General features: G+C 47.3%; 1 protein-coding gene across 2 annotated transcripts; it reads right to left on the bottom strand.

Moving 5' to 3' along the window:
• Positions 1-5646: 5646 nt before the first annotated feature.
• Positions 5647-20197, bottom strand: AK2 (adenylate kinase 2). 2 transcript variants are annotated; one of them, XM_070949635.1, is made up of 7 exons: positions 20046-20196; positions 15120-15245; positions 13378-13488; positions 13005-13099; positions 12438-12510; positions 9284-9479; positions 5647-6599 (listed from the first exon to the last, which is right to left on the bottom strand). In XM_070949635.1, the coding sequence occupies exons 1-7, from the start codon at positions 20148-20150 to the stop codon at positions 6592-6594; spliced, it is 714 nt and encodes a 237-aa protein (XP_070805736.1). In that variant the 5' UTR covers positions 20151-20196; the 3' UTR covers positions 5647-6591. The 2 variants fall into 2 exon arrangements, with proteins under 2 accessions (XP_070805736.1, XP_070805735.1); XM_070949634.1 differs by lacking the exon at positions 5647-6599 and having other exon boundaries at positions 9142-9479; positions 20046-20197.
• Positions 20198-20829: the final 632 nt, after the last annotated feature.

Raw genomic sequence — 20829 nt, 5'->3', positions numbered from 1 at the left:
CGGCTTCTAACGGATTGGCTGAACGTTTTGTAAGAACGGCCAAAGAGGCCCTATCCAGACTAGATAACGGGGACTGGCAGGCCAGGATAGACCAATTCTTAGCTGTCCAGCATGCCACACCATGCACAGCCACAGGGAGAAGCCCAGCAGAGCTCCTCATGGGCAGGAAGCTTCGGTGCGTGTTAGATAGGCTTCACCCTAACTACTCGCACGAAAATTTCAAGGGAGAGACCTCTGGACTAAGACAGTTTCAGGTTGGGTCCCCAGTGTTCGCTCGCAACTATGCCAGCGGGCCTCTATGGGTTGCAGGAACCATAGTGGGCATAACAGGCCCAAAATCTTATACGGTAGACGTAGGAGTAGACAGACTCTGGAAGCGCCACATAGACCAACTGAGAAAAAGGGTAGTCGGCGAAGCAAACATTAATTTAGACATCTCCGAGCCTAACTATAACAACTTTCCCAAAACAGCTAACTCAAGCCCGGGTTCGCGAGAATACTTAGCTGACAAGCCCTGGTTCCAGCGCTGCCCCAGCGAGCCGCCACTCCCAACCGGGCATAACCACGCCCCGGACAAAATCCAGGAGGTTCCATTGGCGGAGCCGGGAGAGACAGAAAGTCCCTCCGACCAGCTCGACGCCCCACCAAACACTGAACTGCGCAGGTCAACTAGGACGAGAACTCGGCCTGGGCACCTGCGAGATTTTGTGTGTACTTATGTAAATATTTGAATGTTAGTGCCTTCTGGGAAGGGAGGGGTGTTATGTATTGATACTTTTAAGCGGGAGTTTCAAACCTGCCTATGATTCTGATTGGCTGACAGTCCCTCCAGGATTGTATATAAGGAGGGCTGCAGCCTCTGAGTTTTTGCTGAAGTCTCACTGTAAATTAAAGAGCTGTTGTCACTAGCTTGGTTGTGCCTCTCGTTATTCCCGAACCACTTCAACCAGGGGGGCGTTCGCCTGGTGCGCCATTTGCACCCTTTCCTGGACCGGGATGTCTTTCGCACGGTCACTCATGCCCTGGTTACTTCCCGCTTGGATTACTGCAATTCCCTCTACATGGGGCTGCCCTTGGGGTACACCCGGAGGCTCCAGCTGGTCCAGAATGCGGCCGCGTGGGTTGTTACAGGAGCTCCTCGTTACTCCCGTGTAACACCTCTCCTGCGCGAGCTGCACTGGTTACCGATGGTCCTCCGGATCCGCTTCAAGGTGCTGGTACTCACCTATAAAGCCCTACATGGCTTAGGTCCAGGGTACTTGCAGGACCATCTCCTGCCTGCTTCCTACTGTCCTGTCCGCTCCCACAAGGCTGCTCTCCTCAGGGTACCGTCGACCAGACAATGTTGTCTGGCGACGTCCAGGGGTAGAGCATTCTCTGTGGGTGCCCCTACCCTCTGGAACAAGTTACCCACTGAGCTCCGGACAGCATCTGATCTCCATTCCTTCCGTCGGGGCCTGAAGACTTGGCTATTCCAAAAAATGGGCTGATTTAGATTCTTGGGTGTTATTATTTATTATCATTAAATCTTAATTGGTTTTAATTGGGTTTTATTGTATGTTTTTATCTGTTTATTTGTTTTTACCTGTGTTCGCCGCCCTGAGTCTTTCGGGAGAAGGGCGGCATATAAATACTTGCAAATAAATAAATAAATAAATAAATTCCTCCATGCCCAACTCTGTGGCACTAGGGTTTTTTCAGAAGTATTGACAAGCCAAAATATATCTCCGATCCTGTATTTTGCATTTGTTTCTTGAATAAAGCACTTTAGTTTGCTTCCACTAAATTTCAATGTTATTTCAGTTATTTCTGTATCTTATCAAGATGATTTTGAATTTTGTTTCTTAGTCAATTACCTGTCCCACCTAGTTTTGTGCCAGATGCATACAGTATTTAAAAATTTTTCTTCACCACTGAACCTAGTGGCATACAATACAATACAATTCTTTATTGGCCAAGTGTGATTGGACACACAAGGAATTCGTTTTTGGTGCATATGCTCTCAGTGTACATAAAAAGAAAAGATATATTCATTAAGAATCATAAGGTACAACACTTAATGATAGTCATAGGGTACGAATAAGCAATCAAACCATACTAGGAAACAATATAATATCCCATTCAGTATTGTATTCCTTCATTTCCTGAGGAAGGGCTGATCAATTGTTTCTTGAGTCTAGTTTTGAGGGCTTTGTACAATTGTATAACAAGCATGTCACCCAACTTAACTAACCTGTTAATCACAATGTTCTCTCCACAAACAGAATTTTGCAATGTTGGAAGAGCATTGATGGATAAGGAAGTCTGGTTAACAGGCAACTTGAATAACACCTAATTTTTTTTGGTAACCTGCTGCCTTCCAGGATGTTGAACTTTTTCCCTACTCATATGGTCCAAGCTGAGGATGGGGAAAGTTGTAAAAAAACTTAGAAAAATTCAGGGAAGAAGGGAGTCCACCCTGCTACCAAGTTGGACAGACAGTGGAGGATTTTCCTCACTGCTTAGTTACCTCCCTCTTGATGGCTCTTGCTTTCAAGAGCAATCCCTTCTCCACAGCCCCTCCTGCTGCTTCCTCAGCCAATAGTGCCCTCTCCTTCATTCATCACGTTGCCTTCCAGCCCTACTGCATGTTTGCCGTTTCCCATGGAATCAGTTGCTATGGCAGCACAAGTGGGGAATTCCATCTTTTGGTCCTTATCTCAGCATCATCACTGCCTCTGGGCAACTGCAGCTTGTGAGCTTCATGAAAGGGTGGCTACACTCTGCTACTCTATTCTGCCAGACTGGAGTCCTGGCTACTGGAAGCAAGACTGGGGATTTATCAGCCACAGCCATATTAACAAATTCCTTCTCTGGGTTTGTAAGGGTAACCTGAATTGTAGATGCCGGCCGGGAATATGCATGTGCTTACAGCTGCATGAATGCAGGTAATCATTCACTTACATTACAACCACAATTGTGGTCAGTCACTAAGTGATGCAGTTGTTAAGCAAGCTGTGGCTGATTTCACTAACTTTTTTGTCATGGGCATTAAGTGAACTTGGCTTCCCCCATTGACTGTATTTGTTGGAAGCCCCCAGAAAGGTTGCAAATAGCAATCGTGACCCCTGGCTGCTGCAATCATTACAAATATATGCAGGCTGCAAAGTGCCCAAATTTTGATCATGTGTCCACAATAGTCATAAGTGTGAGGTCCAGTTATATGTTACAATTTTTCACTGCAGTCATATTCTCAAATGGTCATTAAAGGAATGGCTGTAAGTGAAGAACTACTTATATAAATGGAGTAGGTTTTTCTGCCACATGAGAAAGGTCAGGCATCCCAAGAGGAACCAGGCTAGGAACAGCTCTTCCTCTTTCTCTTCTTTGTCATCCAAACACCCAGGAAATATGGCACAGATGTTGGAAAAAGCTGGGAAGCTGAAGGCCCTCCCTCCCTTATCCCCTTGAGCACAGCTGGGCTGGAGGAGGGGTGTTTTGGGGAGATGGGACCAAAAGGAGGCAGAAAAGGTCAAATAGGATTCTCCGTTTCTTGACTTTGTCACTCACAACCTGTGGGGACATAACAACTTTTTGATGGGGGAGACCAAGCGCTAGCTAGGTATTCTGAGAGCTGTAATCCCCAGAGGGCGCTAGGCTGGGAAAGGCTGCTAGAACCACAAGGAGACTCTGCACAGAATGTTCTCCTTCTCTTTCTTTCTAGCAGGCCCTCTGAGATGGAGGTTTTTCTCTCGGTCAGCAAATGTATCACCAAGACAAAGTTTGAGGCAAGTCTTTTGTTTCACTGCTTGACCATGAGGATTCCACAGAATAATATGCGTGGGGAGGGGAGGGGATTTTTGATAGGCTCTCTCAGCATTTAGGAGCAGAAGTTTCCAACTGTCAGATGATGCAACATAGAAAGTTTTCTCCATTTGCTTCTGATGCATGCCCTATGGCTGAACTCCAACCCTCAAAACCACTTCTGGAATTTAAGCAAAGCAAAAATTGTAGTAAATTAAGGACAGCATGCTACTTGAGCAGCATGGTGGCTTGGAAGTGGAGCTCTCGCCTCACAATCAAGAGGCTGAATGTTCTTTCTGCGCCAACTTAGAAAGCTCAAACTGCCCAAGGAGCTGCTGATCCAGTTCTACAGAGGAATTATTGAGTCTGTCATCTGCACCTCCATAACTGTCTGGTTTGGCTCTGCAACCCAACAAGACAAAGAGACTTCAACGGATAATTAGAACTGCAGAAAAAACAATGGCTACCAACCTGCCTTCCACTGAGTGCCTGTATACTGCACAAGTCAAAAAGAGGGCTGGGAAAATATCTACAGACCCCTCGCATCCTGGACATAAACGCTTTCAACTCCTACCCTCAAAACGACACTATAGAGCACTGCACACCAGAACAACTAGACACAAGAACAGTTTTTTCCCGGATGCCATCACTCTGCTTAACAAATAATTCCCTCAACACTGTCAAACTAGTTACTAAGTCTGCATTACTATTAATCTTCTCATCGTTCCTATCACCCATCTCCTCCCACTTATGACTGTATGACTGTAACCTTGTTGCTGGTATCCTTACAATTTATATTAACTGTTTCCTAATATGATTTGATTGCTTATTTGTTCCCTATGACTATCATTAAGTGTTGTACCTTATGATTCTTGACGAATCTATCTTTTATGTACACAAGAGTGTATGCACCAAGACAAATTCCTTGTGTGTCCAATCACACTTGGCCAATAAAGAGCCTTGGTACTACAGTGGTTTAAAGCACCCTGTTATTAACACAGCTGCCTGCAATTTACTGCTGGTTCGAATCTCTCCAAGGCTCAAGGTTGACTCAGCCTTCCATCCTTTCTAAGGTAGGTTAAATGAGGACCCAGTTTGTGGGGACAATAAGCTGACTTTGTATAAATATACAAAAGTATGAATGCTATTGCTTAACGCACTATAAGCCGCCCTGAGTCTCCGGAGAAGGGCGGCATATAAATCAAATTAAAAAAAAATAAAAAAATAATTCTAATCTAATCTAATTTCTCTCTCTTGGTGCAAAAAGAAAATATCTGCTGCGAACAGCACGAAGACGTCAGAAAGGGCATCCAGCCAGTAAACCCTCAGCTCCATTCAGTTGCCCTGACTCCACAAAGGAAAGGATTACAGGGTCGTAAAAAAAAAAAGAACAACAAACGCTACTATAGGGGACAAAGTATATTCCAAAGCACCAAAAGGCAATAAACGAAACAGTGGTTGGGAACTAATCAAGGAGATAACCTGGAACGAAGGAGAAATTTCCTGATAGTGAGAATTATTAATCAGTGGAACAACTTGACCCCAGAAGTTGCGGGTGCTTCATTGCTGGAGGCTTTTAAGAAGAGATTTGTCTGAAATGGTATAGGATCTCCTGCCTAAGCAGGGGGTTGGACTAGAAGATCTCCAAGGTCCCTTCCAACTCTTATTATTCTGTGTCCTATGAATCATGAGCCAAGCAACTGGGAACTTTTCTGTTGGTCAGAATCATAATCAAAAGGCTTGGAATTAGTTTTTCATCCATAATTAAACTTTCTGCTTAAAAGATTATCCCTTTCAATCTAAGCTTATGAACATCTGTCTGCCAGCCCCCACCCAAAATCAAGTCACCAAAGGGCTCAAGTCCAATATTGACAGCTACTTTATTGAGGCTGCAGAGTCCAGGAGAAAGGAAAAGGAACAAGTGGAAATTGGCAACCACTCTGGCTGAGGTGGGACGAAATAGGAGGTTCTTGGCTTTGTGCCTTCAATATTTAAGGGAGGAAGCGTCCATGAAATTCAAAAAAAAAAGTTATTTTTTTTATAACATTTTTGCCACAGAAAGGCAAAGGCTTCAAATGCCTGTGATTAAAAACTTTGAGAGAGACTGCTTTCTTTGATCTTTATGAATAGCTTAAAACATGCCTTTCCTCATGGACTACTAGAAGTCCATTTTAGCTCACCAAGCTGCCATGATGAGACTCACTTGACCCAAGAAGAGTTCAAAGCCAGCTTCCTAGAAGAGTCAGTGTGTGGACTTGCCTACTGGAAGCCTCTGCAGAGTGGTGGCTGAAAGAGGTCTTTCCACCCAGGGTTCTCCAGCCAAGAGAGAAGCCACCTGGTCAGGAGGCAAAGGGTGAACCCAGAGTTAGAGGCTCCACTGCATGGCAGCCTCAAACGCATGTTGGGAACAGAACCCGAGAGGCCATCTATCTAAAACCTTGGAAATAATCAGGAGAAAAGGCACTACCTGCAGTCAAGCTTGGTAGATCCTGCTTTCCTAAATGCTAAAAATGCCCCTTTGAAAGATTGCAAATAATTGATTTCATAATTAAAGCACTCTGCCCCTCAAGCCTGCAGCAACACTTTATTCTTGTCTTCCTGATTTGCTTTTCTTAAAAAAACAGGATTTCCCCCGTAATGCAATTTTGGAGAGAACCCCAACTTCTGGCAATTTCCTTCCCTCTTTTGATGAGGCCTTCCGTCCCACCCACACCCTCATTCTTTGTTCCGAGAGCAAAGCTGGGGTGGGGGTGGGGGTTGTTGAACATGACGTGCTTGATGCAGTCGTGGGCTGTCTGCCGTCTGGAATCACGCAGCTGAAACAAAGACAAATATAAAGAAGAGAAACAATCCTTAAAACTCATAACAAACCATAGTTTATAGCAGCAGAGGCAGCAGACGTGCAGCTTAGAAGCAAAGCAGGTACTTGAATGGCTCTGTTCTTCGTAAGCAATCAGGCCCTGCCTTTTGTTGCATTTATCTCAGGGCATCTCGTAATGCACACAAAAGCAATTTGCAGCAAGCATGTCAGGGAGTCACTAATCTGCCATCTGTCTGAACAGCTCCAGCTCCCCCTTTGCCATTAATTATAGCACAGCCTTTATTTGGCAAAAATAGCATTTATGCTCAACAGGCATCTCGGTATCCTGGCCACCAGGGCAATAACAGTCTTTTTCTTCAATCTCACATGGCCTGCCAGCATGTTGGGACTGCAATTCCCAGAATTCCGTGTTGCCAAGGTCACCAGGACCAGGAGTCTCAAAACTTCCAAAGGGACCCAAGTTGGGGAGAGTTCCTCTTGCAAGTTCTGCTTCATTGCATCAGCCTCCTTGCAAGATGCGTTACCTGCACTCCCAGAGACTAAGGAAAGGTCATACTGGCCAATAGAAGACAGCACTTGCTCATTGCATCACATAGGCTTCCTCCTACCTGGGAGCGGGAGAATCTTTCCCAAGACAGACACCCTGGTTTAAAGAGAACCCATCTTGTCAATTAATCTGCGGAAATGGGGATTGCTTTAAAAGGTTGCTTTAAAAGGTTGAAGACTCTCTTCTTCAAAGAAGGCTACTTACTCACCTGAAATGGAAATGTTCTTTAAAAGCACTGAGAAAAGCAAAAGTAAAATTGGAGCAGAAATTTGGAAGTGTTTTGATTATCTTAATCAGCTGCCTTTGGTCCCCAAATCATTGTCTTCTTGAACCTTTGTGGGGAAGGGAATTAATTTATGTGGCCATCCAAGCCACATTTGCATCTTTAAAGTTGGGAATGATCACCAATGTGCAAATATGTCACTAAAACAAGCAATTTCTAGTAGAAACGTTAATTCACTGCCTTCCTTTTTTTTAAAGGCTGCAAAACTCTGTGACCTATTATGTTTGTAGTGCTGCACTTCCTTGCCCAGCAAGAGATGACTTTCATTGCTGAGAATTCCTCAAAGGGAGAACTTCCTCTTTCAGAAGAACAGAAACAAAAATCACAGGAGGAAAAAAGAAAGGAAAACAAGGAAAACAAAGGTCAGCCAAGAGAGAAGTGCTTCTCCTACTAAGACCTAGCTGCCCTTCTGACACCCCCCCCCCCGCCCCCCAAGGCAGCTACATGGCCAACTGGGTACTGACAATCCTCTCAGGCAGCATTTCTGTCTTTGCATTCGGTCTGAAGTGCAGGGAAGTCAAGGAACATTGCACCAAACCAGGCCAACAGTCTCCAAGAGGGAGGCAGAGTTCAGGAGCTCCCTCCCTGCTTGTTGGCAGATGCTGCAGGGTTGGCCATGAGGAACTGCAGCACATCTCGAGGCTACTGAGAATAGAGCCCAGGCTGGCTCAAGGGCAGTCGGGGCTTTTAGCCAAAAGTCCCAAGAGGCAAAACCGAAAAGGGGAAATGGCCTCTTTGGCTCACCCAACAAAAGGGCATTAGGCAGACGACCAGCAACCACTCCGTTCCAGGAGCAAATTGTAACACACCAGGATGCTCAATGCTGACCAAAGACCCAAATAGGAAGAACGGTCAGTTCTGTGGCTTTGACCCCCATGGCACAGCCACTTGGCCTCGATGCAGCTCAGAAATCATGAGCCAGCTTTCTTGCATTGGTTATGTGATGCCAACATCACATAACCAATGGGGAATTCTCAGATTGATTATTGACCTCAGAAACTATTCTTCCTCACTGGAATTCCACATAAAAAAAATCTGAACTGTCCAGACTGGGCAGTTTTGTACTAACTTCCCCATTTTACTTAAAATATCCACTCTTCAATCCCTTAGAAATGTTACCGCCCACTTCCCATCTCCAAGTCACTTCTTCTAAAGAACCATAATCACACTCAATTTTTATTTTTTAAAAAATGGAATAGATAAAGCAGCCTCTGAATTGTGTGCTGCCTACAAAAGCTTTTTCTTTCATCTCCAGCTCTTGATTGCGTGGGACAAACGCTGCCCTGGGGCATCTTATGCTGTGCCAGTTAGTTCCACTTAACCCAGGCAAAAGGAGAAGAATTCAAACCTCGGTGAATCACACAAGCGAACACATCTGATTCTGTAGCCTCCCTCTTAAGCTGAAACGGCCTTCCATGCTTGTAGTTAGAGCCAGGATTTGTGGCCAGCCACTTTCCTTCCTGCTGCTATTCAGGTGGGACTTTCAGGACTGCTGTAAAGGTTGATCCGTAGGCGGAAAAGCAGAAACTGCAGCCATTTCCTGATTTAACCAATTATGTCGATATGTCAAGTGCCTTTGCCTTTGACTGTATAGGTTTCCAGGCTCCAGGTCTGAAGTGCAGTGTGCCCCCTGCTGGCCGGCTGCGCACACACAGCCCCAGAGAGTTCCCATATATTAAAAAAAGGAAATATACGTTACAAATGAAATGTCACGCGTTTGTTTAATGGACTGCTTATACAGCCTTTCTCCACAATTGCTTTGCTCCTACTCCTACTTGCTGACCCCAGAGGACAGGAAAGAAGAAGAAAGGAAGAGAAGAGCCTTATATGAACATAACCAGGTCTTTACTTGATGCTTTTGAGAAAGCTGCCAGGATGCTGGCAAAAACCACATCTGGAGACTGGGAAGCATCAACAGCTGTATGGATTCCACGCCGGGAGTAGTAGTCCACCAGCGGTGTGGTCTGGGTGTGATAAGCCTTCAGGCGTGTTTTCAGTGCTGCTTCGTTGTCATCTGACCGACGGATCAGAGATTCCCCGGTGACCTGGAAAGGGAGCAATTTGTCAGCGAGGGCACCAGCCAAGGACCCACCTGAGCTGGAACAGCCTGGCACTGGCCCTTCGCAACATGGACATCAAGCCACCCCAAGCAGCTGAAGGCACAAAGCCCCATGGAGCTGCTGCTGAAACTGATGAGCCAATTCCCAAGTGCTCCGTCCCTCTTTTCCGCCAAGCATGAAGCCACAACTGAGGTCAGGGACTTGGCCTGGCAATGAGCTGGGCAACTCTTGCAAGTACTCCTTGACACATTACCAGTCATTTAGTGACCATCTGAAGTTATGACAGACCTCCGAAAAGCTACTTATGACCCGATTTCAAAGATCTGATGTCACCCAACATCCGTGGTCACATGGTTCTCATTTACACCTGTAGTGCTCATAGTCACATAACTGCAATTCCTGATGCTTTTGCCAGAAACCAGAATTTACTTCCTGGTTCCAATAAAACCAGCCCATAATGAACAATGGGCTCGCTTAACAACCGAGGCATTTGCTGAATGACTGTAGCGTTCATGTAATGACTGCCGCCCAAAACATGGTAAGATTGGGCCCAGTCACATGATAACCCTTTTTATGAACGTCATGACGTACAACTTTAATTGCCAGGCTCAATTATGGTCATAACCTGTGGACTACCTGTATCCTGTTTGACCAATCAGCTGGAACCATTCACCTGCAGCTGGCCACTCTCTACAATGAGAGTACAATCTTAATACAATAAAAACATCCAAAATAAATATACACCAAAGCCGGGTTCCTTAGCCAGTTAGCAGTACAGCAAGGGAGCTGGGCCCTTAGCACATTCAGCCATCCTGGCTCAGGAACAGCGCCAGGTTTTAGGGCCTTACAAAAGACTAACAAGGTTGGAGCCATTCTGGTCCCCAAGGGAGGATGTATCACCAAGCAGGGGACACTGTGGAAAAAACCCATCTGCCAGCCACCACTTTTCGGCTGAGGGGATCTGCAGCATTCCCAATCTACTAGATCAGATTGGAAAACTCTTGGAAAAACTCTCAGGCAACCCTGTCCCAAGCCTTAGAAGACATGAAAACAGGATGCTTATAAGCACAAGATAAGGAGAAATTAGGAAATAGTAAGAAATTATGCTCTGGAAAGACTCCTGCTATTTCTTTCCTGCTGAAACTGACAGTGTGGGGATGAGGATGGGAGGCCTTGCTCCCACACCACCAGGAGGGGAAGAATTCTGTGCACAATGTTTAAGTTTACCCAAAAATACAAATAAACCTGCACCAAAGTAGAGCTCTCTATGTAAAAATCACATCTGTCTCATACATCAATTACATCTTGCTTTGCAGAATTAACAATTTATTTTGAATATTTATCCTGAAATTGCTAATCATCATTGGGGATCAAAAGGTAATGACAAATTACCAAATAGTCCAGATCAGTGTCTCTCAAAGTTAGTAACTTTACAATCTATGGACTTCAAGTCCCAGCCTTCTCCAGCCACAGGACCTGGAGTACATTGTAATTTCTGCAATCCAAACTTCATAGCATCTGCATTTCAAGGATTTCTTCAAAATCATCCAGGGAATATTCAGTTACTTTATGTGTTTGCCTCCCCACAGCAAGAAAAGGTTGAAAAGGTTGAAGTGATCCTCTTTTGACATTGATCACTATCCCAGTTTGAAAAGCACAATTTGTGCCAATCAAAGCTACTGTATAGGTCACCCAATTTGTAGAATCTATTCAAAAGCTATCAGCCTGTGAGAATTGCCTCTCTGTTTCGAATGATTCATTCACAGCAACCAAGACAGAAATCTTAAGCAAAGCAGCTAGAAACAAATACAGAATCCAATTCTAGAAGCCCACCAGCACCCAAAGATACCCTAAGGCAGGGGTGTCAAACTTGATTTCATTGAGGGCCACATTATGGTTGTGTTTGACCTCAGGGATGGGGTGGCGGCAGCGGGGGGGGGGGGAGGCGTGTTCAGCTTAACATCAGTCTCCAGCGGATGAAAGCGAGACCAGGGCGAGGGCCAAATGTTTGTCCTCCAAAGGAGCCTCGCCATCCTTCTCAGCCCACACGGACCCCCGGATGGTGGTGCAGGCTGTCCAGAGCCCTAGGAAGCGGAGGACAAGCACCCAGCCCAGCCCCCGAGCTCCCAGGGCACCGGAACCCCACAGCCCAGCCCCGCTTTCCTGAGGGGATATCCGGTTGTGCTTACCTCCTCGAGGCTGCAGCTGCAGCTGTGCTGGCTCTCCTTGGCCAGATTGCTCATGGTGTGTGCGGGAGGGCAAAGTGTGTGGGTCAAAGGGAGGCCCACTCCATCTCCTTATGAGGAGACCTGGCTTTGTAACCAAAGCATCCTCAGTGATAGGATGGGAGACCACCAGGAGAGATCAGGAGGAGAAGGGGATGGCAAAAGGGCAGCAGGGCTGCTGGAGGCCATGTGCTAAGGCAGGACTTCCCTCAGACCCACCCTCCCTTGCATTATAATCTTCCTTCCTTCTCTTCTTTTTCCTTCCCTCTTCATTCTCCTTTCTTCTTCCTTCCCCTTTCCTTCTTTTTCCTTCCTTGCTCTCTTCCCATCTTTTCTTTCTTTGTCTTTCCTCTTTCCCTTTCTCCTTTCCTGTCCCTTCTTGGATGCTCAAATGCAAAAGGGCGAACATTTCTCCTTTTGTTTTATTTTGCTTTTAGGGTTTTTTCGCTAGCCCTCTGCCAACGAAAACGGAGCCCGGGGAGCAGCACGCGGCCTCCCCGGGACCAGCTTTTGGCTTGGACAGCCTCCTGCTACCCTCTGCCAGCGGAAACGGAGCCCCGTTTTCTCTGGCTGAGGCACTGTGGAGTGGTCCTTTGCTGTTTCCAGATCTAAGCATCCCGCGGGCCGGCTCCATCCCACAGACCTTGAGTTTGACACCCCTGGCTTTAGATCAACTAGAAGCATTTCAATACAAATCCCCAAAGGGAGAGACACATACATCATCCTTCATAAGGACCTTGGGTGGGTTGAATTCCTCGTGGTAGGAACGGCCACTCCCTGGGTGGATTAGCCTGGAAGGGAAACACAGAAAAGCCTCACCTATCTTTCATCTGCAGCAACGACATGGGGCAAAGCTAATCTACAAGCACCAACATTTAAAAACTTTGTGGGATTTAGGGAAGAATTTTTTCATAAATGAAAAGGAAACAGGAGGCTATGAAGAGGGAATATGTTGGGAATATCACTGCAGCACTGGTAAAATCCAGGCAGTGATGCAAGGCCCTCCGAGGATGGAGAATTTTCTTTTAGCACACACTCAAGACAAGCACACCCACGACTTGCATTTGCAGCATAACTAAAGGTTTCCCTATGTAGGATTTGAAGCATTTCCTATTTAGTCACTGACCACATCGGGCTGATCTACTCCCCTTGTGCTATAAAATATGCTTCTAAATAGGCAAACTTTCATTTACAAGAAATCTCCACACACTCTGCCCCCAGCTTTGTAGGATAGCCGTCAATGCTGCCTAAAACAGCAACATCCCTCAAGGAAAATGAGAGTTACCGTCCGGTGATTCTCCGGATGAGCAAGGAGTCAGCAATGCTGAATTCGATGACCGAATCTAATTTCTCTTTTCTCTTCCCCATCAGCTCGTCCAGCTGTAAAATTGTGAAAAGGAGGCAAGCCTAGTGAGCTAATTCACACCAAATCTCACAGACTCTCTTCTGGACCAAGGCAAACATGTGCAGCCAGCAAACGGGTGTGTGTGTGTGTGTGTGTGTGTGAATCTGTGTCCAAGGCAGAGCACGTTCCCTTGGCACTTCTGACAGGACTAAGGCCCCCTCCCAGGATGTTCCTCCTTGAAGTATTGGCAACACACACGGTGTCCACTTTGCACAGGGCACAAGTGATGTCCGAGCCCAAGGAGAGTACTTACCATCTCCGCCTGTCGCACAGTGCGGGGGAACCCATCCAAGAGGAAACCATTTTTGCAGAGGGGGGTCTCCAGGTTCTTCTCAATCAGCTCTACCACCATCTCATCACTCACCTGATAAAAGAGGAAGGTGGAACCCACTGGATGCAGCAGCAGCTGGATCCACTCAAATCCACTAGAAAATTGTGAAGTGATCCCAGCCACCACTGGTTTTTGTAGCCAGATTCTGTTCTCCACCCTTGGCCTTTTGCAAAGATATCAAATTTCAAGGTTCAAATCGCTCAGATTTTTGATTAACCTCTACATGTCAGGACTATACAGTATGTTTCTTTCCCGGACTTCAACACTGAATAATTCTTCCCCATGGACTGAGCCAATGCAGAAATGCATTGAAAAGAGGCTCCGGAGCCTCTAACTCTTAGATGTCTCCCAGTTCAGCCCCACCCCAGAAACTCTCCAGGAGGACGGAGCTTCACCCCCAAACTTGATCTAGTCCATCCACCTACATTAGCAACACTTTCTAATGATGATATAATGACAGTTCCAAATGAAGGCCATAAATAAGAAACAGCCATTACAGGCTCCCTGCAAAACTCTGTAAGAAATGTTGCATGGATACCTTCAAATGGGAAAAGAAAAAAAAAAAAAACCCAAAATGCCAGGTTTAAAAGCAAGAAATATTTATGACGGAGGCGATGTATAGAAGCAGATCTCTCTTCTACTGATTATTCCTTATAGCTCAACACCATCTGCCTTTACAGATAGCCTTCATTTAACAACCACTCACTCAGCGACCATTTGAAATCAAGCAGCACTAAACAGGGAGACTGAGGATTGGCCCCTGTAAATTGCAGCTGTTGCAGTTTCCTCATAATCACAGATTGTGACAGAGACGCTTGGCAAGTGCTCACAATTATGACGGCTGCAGTGTCCTGCCATTGGCAGCTTCCACGGCTGGCTTCCCTCAAAGTCAATTCAGATGGCAAATGGCATCCCATGATGACAGGCCTAAGGATGCCAACCACAACTGCCGCAGCTGCTGCCCTAAGTTGGCACAGCCACATAACACTGGGCTTAAGCCATAGGGTTGCCCATCCCAAATGCTGTCATTAAACGAAAATAACCTCCACTGCAGACGTTTATAAATCTGAGCTCTAAATGTAGAAGGAAATGAAGAAAATAATATTACATTTTCAGCATAAGACGGCTAAAAATAAAATAAATCACCCTTCCCTAAAAATAGAAAAGCAGTATAATTAGGATTTTCAAGTTCCACTCCATTTTCTTAATCAAATTTTATTAGTGAACTGGATCTTCTCCAGAGAAAGGCCACAGCTGATTTACAATAACCTTGCTCAACCTGCCTGTTTGGGGGCTGATTTCCAATGTTTAAGCCTTTAATTCAAAGAGCAAAGGATAATACTGGAACAGAGCAAGCCAGCACCACACCCTACCCCAACCCTGGCACTTTCTGGAGTCAGACCTGATGGGTCCATTCAGAGGCATCTGTGGAAGCCATGGTTTCCAAGCATCATGTCACCACGCAATGAGATCATGATGCTCCTCCCTGCCCTGCCAGTCCCCATCGGCCTGTTATTTGGGGAACAATGTGACTGGACAGGAGGATCTGGTTTAAGTCAACTGCTGGGAATCTCAACATTCAGCAGACAAAGGATTTTTCTTCTTGAACTTTTGGAAAGCGCAGCCCAAAAACTACTTCAGAGGGAGCCAATCTTCTCACTCACCAGCTTCCCAGCATCCATTGTTTCCTTCAACCTCTTCCCCAGCTCTGAGCCTGAAGCCACCATTGCCCTCAACATGTCTCCCGTGGCCAGGTGGCACACACAGTACGTTTCAGCAAGCCGAGGAGCCTGGACAAGAAGGAAGAGTCAGCAGTCCCCATGATTGTTATATACAGGTAATACGACTGTAACTGAGCATGCAATTTTAGTCATAAGTCATAATGGTCATAAAACAAGTTACCACATAATTGGGCCCAATTTTAAAATCTTTATTATTAAACAAACACCATGGTTATTAAGCAAACCCATTGTTCACTGTTGGGCAGTTTTTGCTGAAAACAAAAAGTGAATGCCAATCTCAGAATAAAACAGAGTTGGAAGGGGCTTTGAAGGTCTTCCAGTCCAACCCCCTGCTCAAGTAGAAGATCCCATACCATTTCAGACAAGTGACTATCCAGTTTCTTCTTAAACACCCCCACCCCCCACCCCCCAGTGATGAAGCACCCACAACCTCTGATGGCAAGCTCTTGCACTGGTTAATTGTCCTCACTGTTAGGAAGTTTTTCCTTAATTCCAGGTTGCTTCTCTCTTTGATTAGCTTCCATCCATTGTTTCTTATCCTGCCTTCTGGTGCTTTGGAAAATAAGTTGACCCCCCCCCCCTTTTGTGTTACCCCTAGTCCTTTTCTCTAGACTAGACAAACATACCCTATTCTTGAAAACATTCTTCATATGTTTTAGCCTCCAGTCCTCTAATCATCTTTATTGTTCGACTCTGTACTCTTTCTAGAGTCTAAACATCTTTTTTACATCCTGGCAACCAAAACTGGATGCAATATTACAAGTGTGGTCTTACCAAGACTGGTACTAATGCTTCACGTGATTGTAATTCTATATTTCTCTTAATGCAGCCTAGGATTGGTTTGGCTTTTTTTGTTGCTGCCACACACTGTTGGCTCATATTTAAATGATAAGACTCCAATATCCCTCTACAGTTACTGCTATTGAGCCAGGTACCACCTATTCCTGGGAACTGCAACCTTAAATACACAAAGAGCCACTTGGACCCGTTTCCCACAGAAAACAAAACACCAGGAGCCACAAAACCCTTCCTGTTCCTGACTATTTCTTGAGCGGCCACAAAACTTAGCATATGTAGTTGAATTAAACGTTCTGTTTTCTTCTGAAACTTTTCTTTTCTTGGATTTATCCATGGTTGGCCTACTGGGGATTGAAAAGCTCAATAAATCGCATGCCAGCGGGTGTTACACATTGGCAGTCGTGACACATATTTTGAGTGACAGGGAGCTGCAGCACAGGGGTGAAAGAGCCACATGTGGCTCCAGAGCCGCAGGTTGCTGACCCCTGGCCTATTCTATACCTGTATATTTGATTTTTCTTTGCCCAGGTATAAAACCTTGCTTTTCTCCAGATTAAATTTCATTTTGTTGGATAGGGCCCATTGTTCAAGTCTGTCAAGATCCATTTGAATCCTGAGCTTGTCTTCTGGGGTGTTGGCTATTCCTGCCAGCTTAGTGTCATCTGCAAATTTGATGAGTTCCCCTTCTATTCCTTTATCTAAGTCATTTATTCAATTGATATTGAAGAGTACTGGGCAGTGGTGAAATCCAATTTTTTTTACTACCGGTTCTGTGGGCGTGGCTTGGAGGGCGTGGTGTGGCTTGGAGGGTGTGGCTTGGTGGGCATGGCAGGGAAGGATACTGCAAAATCTCCATTCCCACCTCACTCCAGGGGAAGGATACTGCAAAATCTCCATTCCCACCCCACTCCAGGGGAAGGATACTGCAAAATCTCCATTCCCTCCCCACTCCAGGGGAAGGATACTGCAAAATCTCCATTCCCTCCCCAGTCCTGGGGGAAGGATATTGCAAAATCTCCATTCCCACCCCACTCTGGGGCCAGCTAGAGGTGGTATTTGCCAGTTCTCCGAACTATTCAAAATTTCCACTACTGGTTCTCCAGAACCTGTCAGAACCTGCTGGATTTCACCCCTGGTACTGGGCCTAAGATGGAGCCTTGGGGTACTCCACTGCTTACTTCCCTCCATATCGATGTAGTTCCATTAAGGACTACACACTGAGCACGGTTTGTCAGCCAATTACACAAAAATCTTGTAAATTGTAGTTCTGTGACTACAGTTTGCTATGAACAGCCATAAATTCAGGCTGGTTACCACAAATGCAGTAATGTGACCAGAGGCAGGGGGGAATGGAGCAAGTTCAAATCCGGGTCAGGTTTTCAGGTTCATCATAACTTTGAACAGTTGCTAAGCAATCTGTTGTAAGTCTGAACTACCTGTACTTCTATTGTGCTTTATTTTTTTGTTGCAAATGGAGCTATAAATTGTTGAACTAAAGAATATGGCTTCTTGATTTAGTATGAGAAAATAAATTAATTTCTTTTCCATCTTAGCAGTTAAAAAAAAAGAAAATATTATTCCTTCTCCACTAAAGATTTCCATTTTTATGGGCTATAGATAATTTTTTGAGGAAATAAATGTCAAAGGAAGTATACAGTTTTGCTTGATCAGTCCGCCAAGAGGTTCAATAATAACCTGTTCCCAACAGCATTCTGTTGGAAGTCTTCAAAAAGCTCAGAGGGATAAATTTATCCTCACTTCCTGGTCCTTAGCAGGTCAGGACAACAAAGAACAGATAGTCCTCAAGTTACGAATGCAGTGGAGCCTTCCAATTACATTTGTAACCCAAAGATTTGTTGGAGTGAATCACATAAAATGAACATGAAAACTCCCTTTCGCCTACACATTTGCCAATTGAATGTGCAGGTCGTTAAGTGCACATGAGGTTATCTTAGGGTGGGGAAGGCCACGGAGGGCACAGTGATGGAACAGGTCACCTGCTTAAGACCACCCAAGGCCTCCCCCGACCCACTGAGATACCTTATGCTCCCCACAATTGCTTCCCCCCCCATCCTGTCGCTCTGAGTCACTTACCTTGCGAAGAACTAGCGAGCTGTCTCCTCTCCAGCCTCTCTGCTGTGCAAGATCACAGCCCCCAGAAGCTTCCAGTCTCGGCATGCAAAATGTTTCCATGCCGACAGGAGGCTTTGGGGCAGCGCGAAGCATCTCATCGGCTTGCAAAGAGTTTGGCCGTTGAGAGCGGAAGCTTCTGGAGGCCATGATCTAGCATGACTTCAGGCTCTGCAAAAACAGATGGGTGCCTGTAGTTGGGCAAGATCATGGCCCACAGAAGCTTCTGGTCTCAGCGGCCAAACGGTTTGCAAGCCGATGGAAGGCTTTGGGGCAGCAAAATCGTACTGCCTCAAAATGTCCCATTGGCTTGCAAACACTTCTGCAAAGGCTTGGCAAAGCCTACAGTCGTCTTTGCCGGCAAGAATGAAGCCTGGGCCTCAATTCGCAGAAAACAGAGGCCTAAAGGTATGCGAGATCACACATAATCAGTAGTACAACATCTCATGCTACTGATCTTGCAGTACTTAGGCCTGTTCTCTGTGAATGCACAGAAGCAGGCCAAGAGGGAGATAGCGCGCTAGATTGTTGTGAGTTTCCACAGGCCCAGTGCTTGTGGACACCTGGCTGGGGGGGGGGGGGGGAGGGAGTGGGAGAGGGGAAATAGGCAGGTTGAACATTGTAGAGGGGTGAACAACTGCCATGGTGGCGCAGCAGACTAAAGTGCTGTTAAGTAGCACCAGCTGCCTGCAATTACTGCAAGTTCAAATCTCACCAGGCTCAAGGTTGACTCAGCCTTCCATCCTTTCGAGGTAGGTAAAATGAGGACCCGGATTGTGGGGACAATAAGGTGACTTTGTATAAAAAAGAACACTGCTTGGGGGGGGGCAATATATACTAAGCAGGTATATATAAAAGTATGAAGGCTATTGCTTAACGCATTGTAAGCCACCCTGAGTCTCCAGAGAAGGGCAGCATATAAATCGAACCAATAAATAAATGGTGCTGCAATGTTCATAACCTCAGGACTGTGTCGTAAGTGCTGGGGGGGGGGATGTCACAACTTTGAACAGTTGCTAAGTGAACTGTTGTAATTTGAGGATTACCTGTATCCTGTCCGCCTCCCCCCCACCAGACTTGGGGGTCCAAGGAAATCAGACGCTGCCTCCTTTGCTTTGCACATCTTGCCCATACCCGAGTGTGGGATCCCTTGGCATCTGACGCTGGGCTGGGGCAGAAGGATTGGGGTCTGGGAGCCTGATGGCCAAATTGTGAGTCGAGGCCTGTGCATCTTTTGGGCCAACCGTGCTCAAGGCCTCTGTTGTGCCTGAAGAGGTCTTGCGGAGACGGGCCAAAGAAGCCCGCCCTGCCCCACAGGACAAAGGGCGAGGGCTTCGCTTGGGGGAGGCTTCGCCAAGAGCAGCTCTACCCAAAGACAGTTTGGCACTGCAGGCTCGAGCTCAGGACAAGCGCTTACAAGACGCTGAACTGGAAGACGGAAATATTTTTATCCCGCTTTTTAAAATCAGGCGCCCCTCTAGGCCAGGCCAGACTTCCTCACCCTCGGGCACTTTGAGGAAGCCCTTCAGACAGGCCTCAACTCCCAGAATCCCCCGCGCAGGCCCAGAGCCAGCCGCCCCTCCCCCTCCCCCTCCCCCAGGACTTTCTCCAGGAACCGCCTGGCGCGAGGCGGCATTTCTCCCGCCCCCCCAACACCCCCACCCGCAGCCGTTCCCCGCAGAAGCCAGCCGGGCGGCCCACCCACCTCTCAAGCTCGGCCCGAGACCCACCGGCCGGGCCTGGGGTGGAGAGCTCCCGGCCTCCCCCGCAGGACCCGGCGGACCCTCCTCCAAGCCGGGCTGTGGGAGTCCGCCGAGGCGGCGGTTGCGGGTCCGGGAAGGCCGGGGCCTCGCCGCCCGCTCCCTCTGGGCTGCAGCAGAGGCGCCGCCAGGCTTCCCCCGGCCGGCCTGGCCCGCTCACCTGAGTGCCCTTCCCTGCACCGGGCGGGCCCAGCAGAACGGCCCGGACGCCCTTGCGGGCCCCGCGTTCCAGCGTGTCGCGCCCGCCTTCCGCGCTCGGAGCCATCGCGCCGCTCGCCCGGCACCTCCTGCGCCGCCGCCAGATCCTGCAGCCGCGCGCCTCCCCATTGGGCCGAAGGCCGTCCCTCACGTGGCGTAGGCGGCTTTTGCCCAATCACCTTACCACGGCGGCGGGATCTTGCCTCTGATTGGGCGTCTTGTCCTCAAAAGCGGGCGGGATAGAGCTGCGCCTGCGCGCACTGCTCGCGGCAGGGAGGGGCGCTTTCATTCTTGGACTGCGTGGCTATTGATTGGAGCACGGAAATATATGCAAATATTATAATCCCGAAAATGGGAGTAAAAGATTTTACACTCCCCCCGCCCCGCCTCGTAATCGGAAGGTGGCACTCCGGGCGGGGTTAGTTGGCTCGGAAACGGATTCCGGCAGCATTTGGGGGGACTTCTGGGAGTTGAAGTCCTCTCAAAGTCGCTAAGTCCGTTTTAGCGGGAGAAGGCGGTTGAATTCCTTGATCTGCAGCCGTTGAGCTCAACCGCCCAAATGCTGACTCAGCAGGCTTCCCGTAGGCCACCAAGCCGGCCCCTTGGACCCTCAGCCACGGCTGGCTTTCTTGCTGGAGATTTTTCCGCCCCGAGGGACGCTTTGACGCCACTTGTGCTGCTGTCTATTCAAACGCCCAGCTGCCGGCCTCCAGAGCTCGCTCTTTGGAGTGGGAGACGCCACCGCC

The sequence above is a fragment of the Pituophis catenifer genome, unplaced genomic scaffold (assembly GCF_029215685.1).
Source record: "Pituophis catenifer annectens isolate HBS135680 unplaced genomic scaffold, rPitCat1.0.hap2 SCAF_9, whole genome shotgun sequence".
In the NCBI taxonomy this organism is placed as follows: domain Eukaryota; kingdom Metazoa; phylum Chordata; class Lepidosauria; order Squamata; family Colubridae; genus Pituophis; species Pituophis catenifer.
This window is presented reverse-complemented; position numbering and strand designations above follow the sequence as displayed.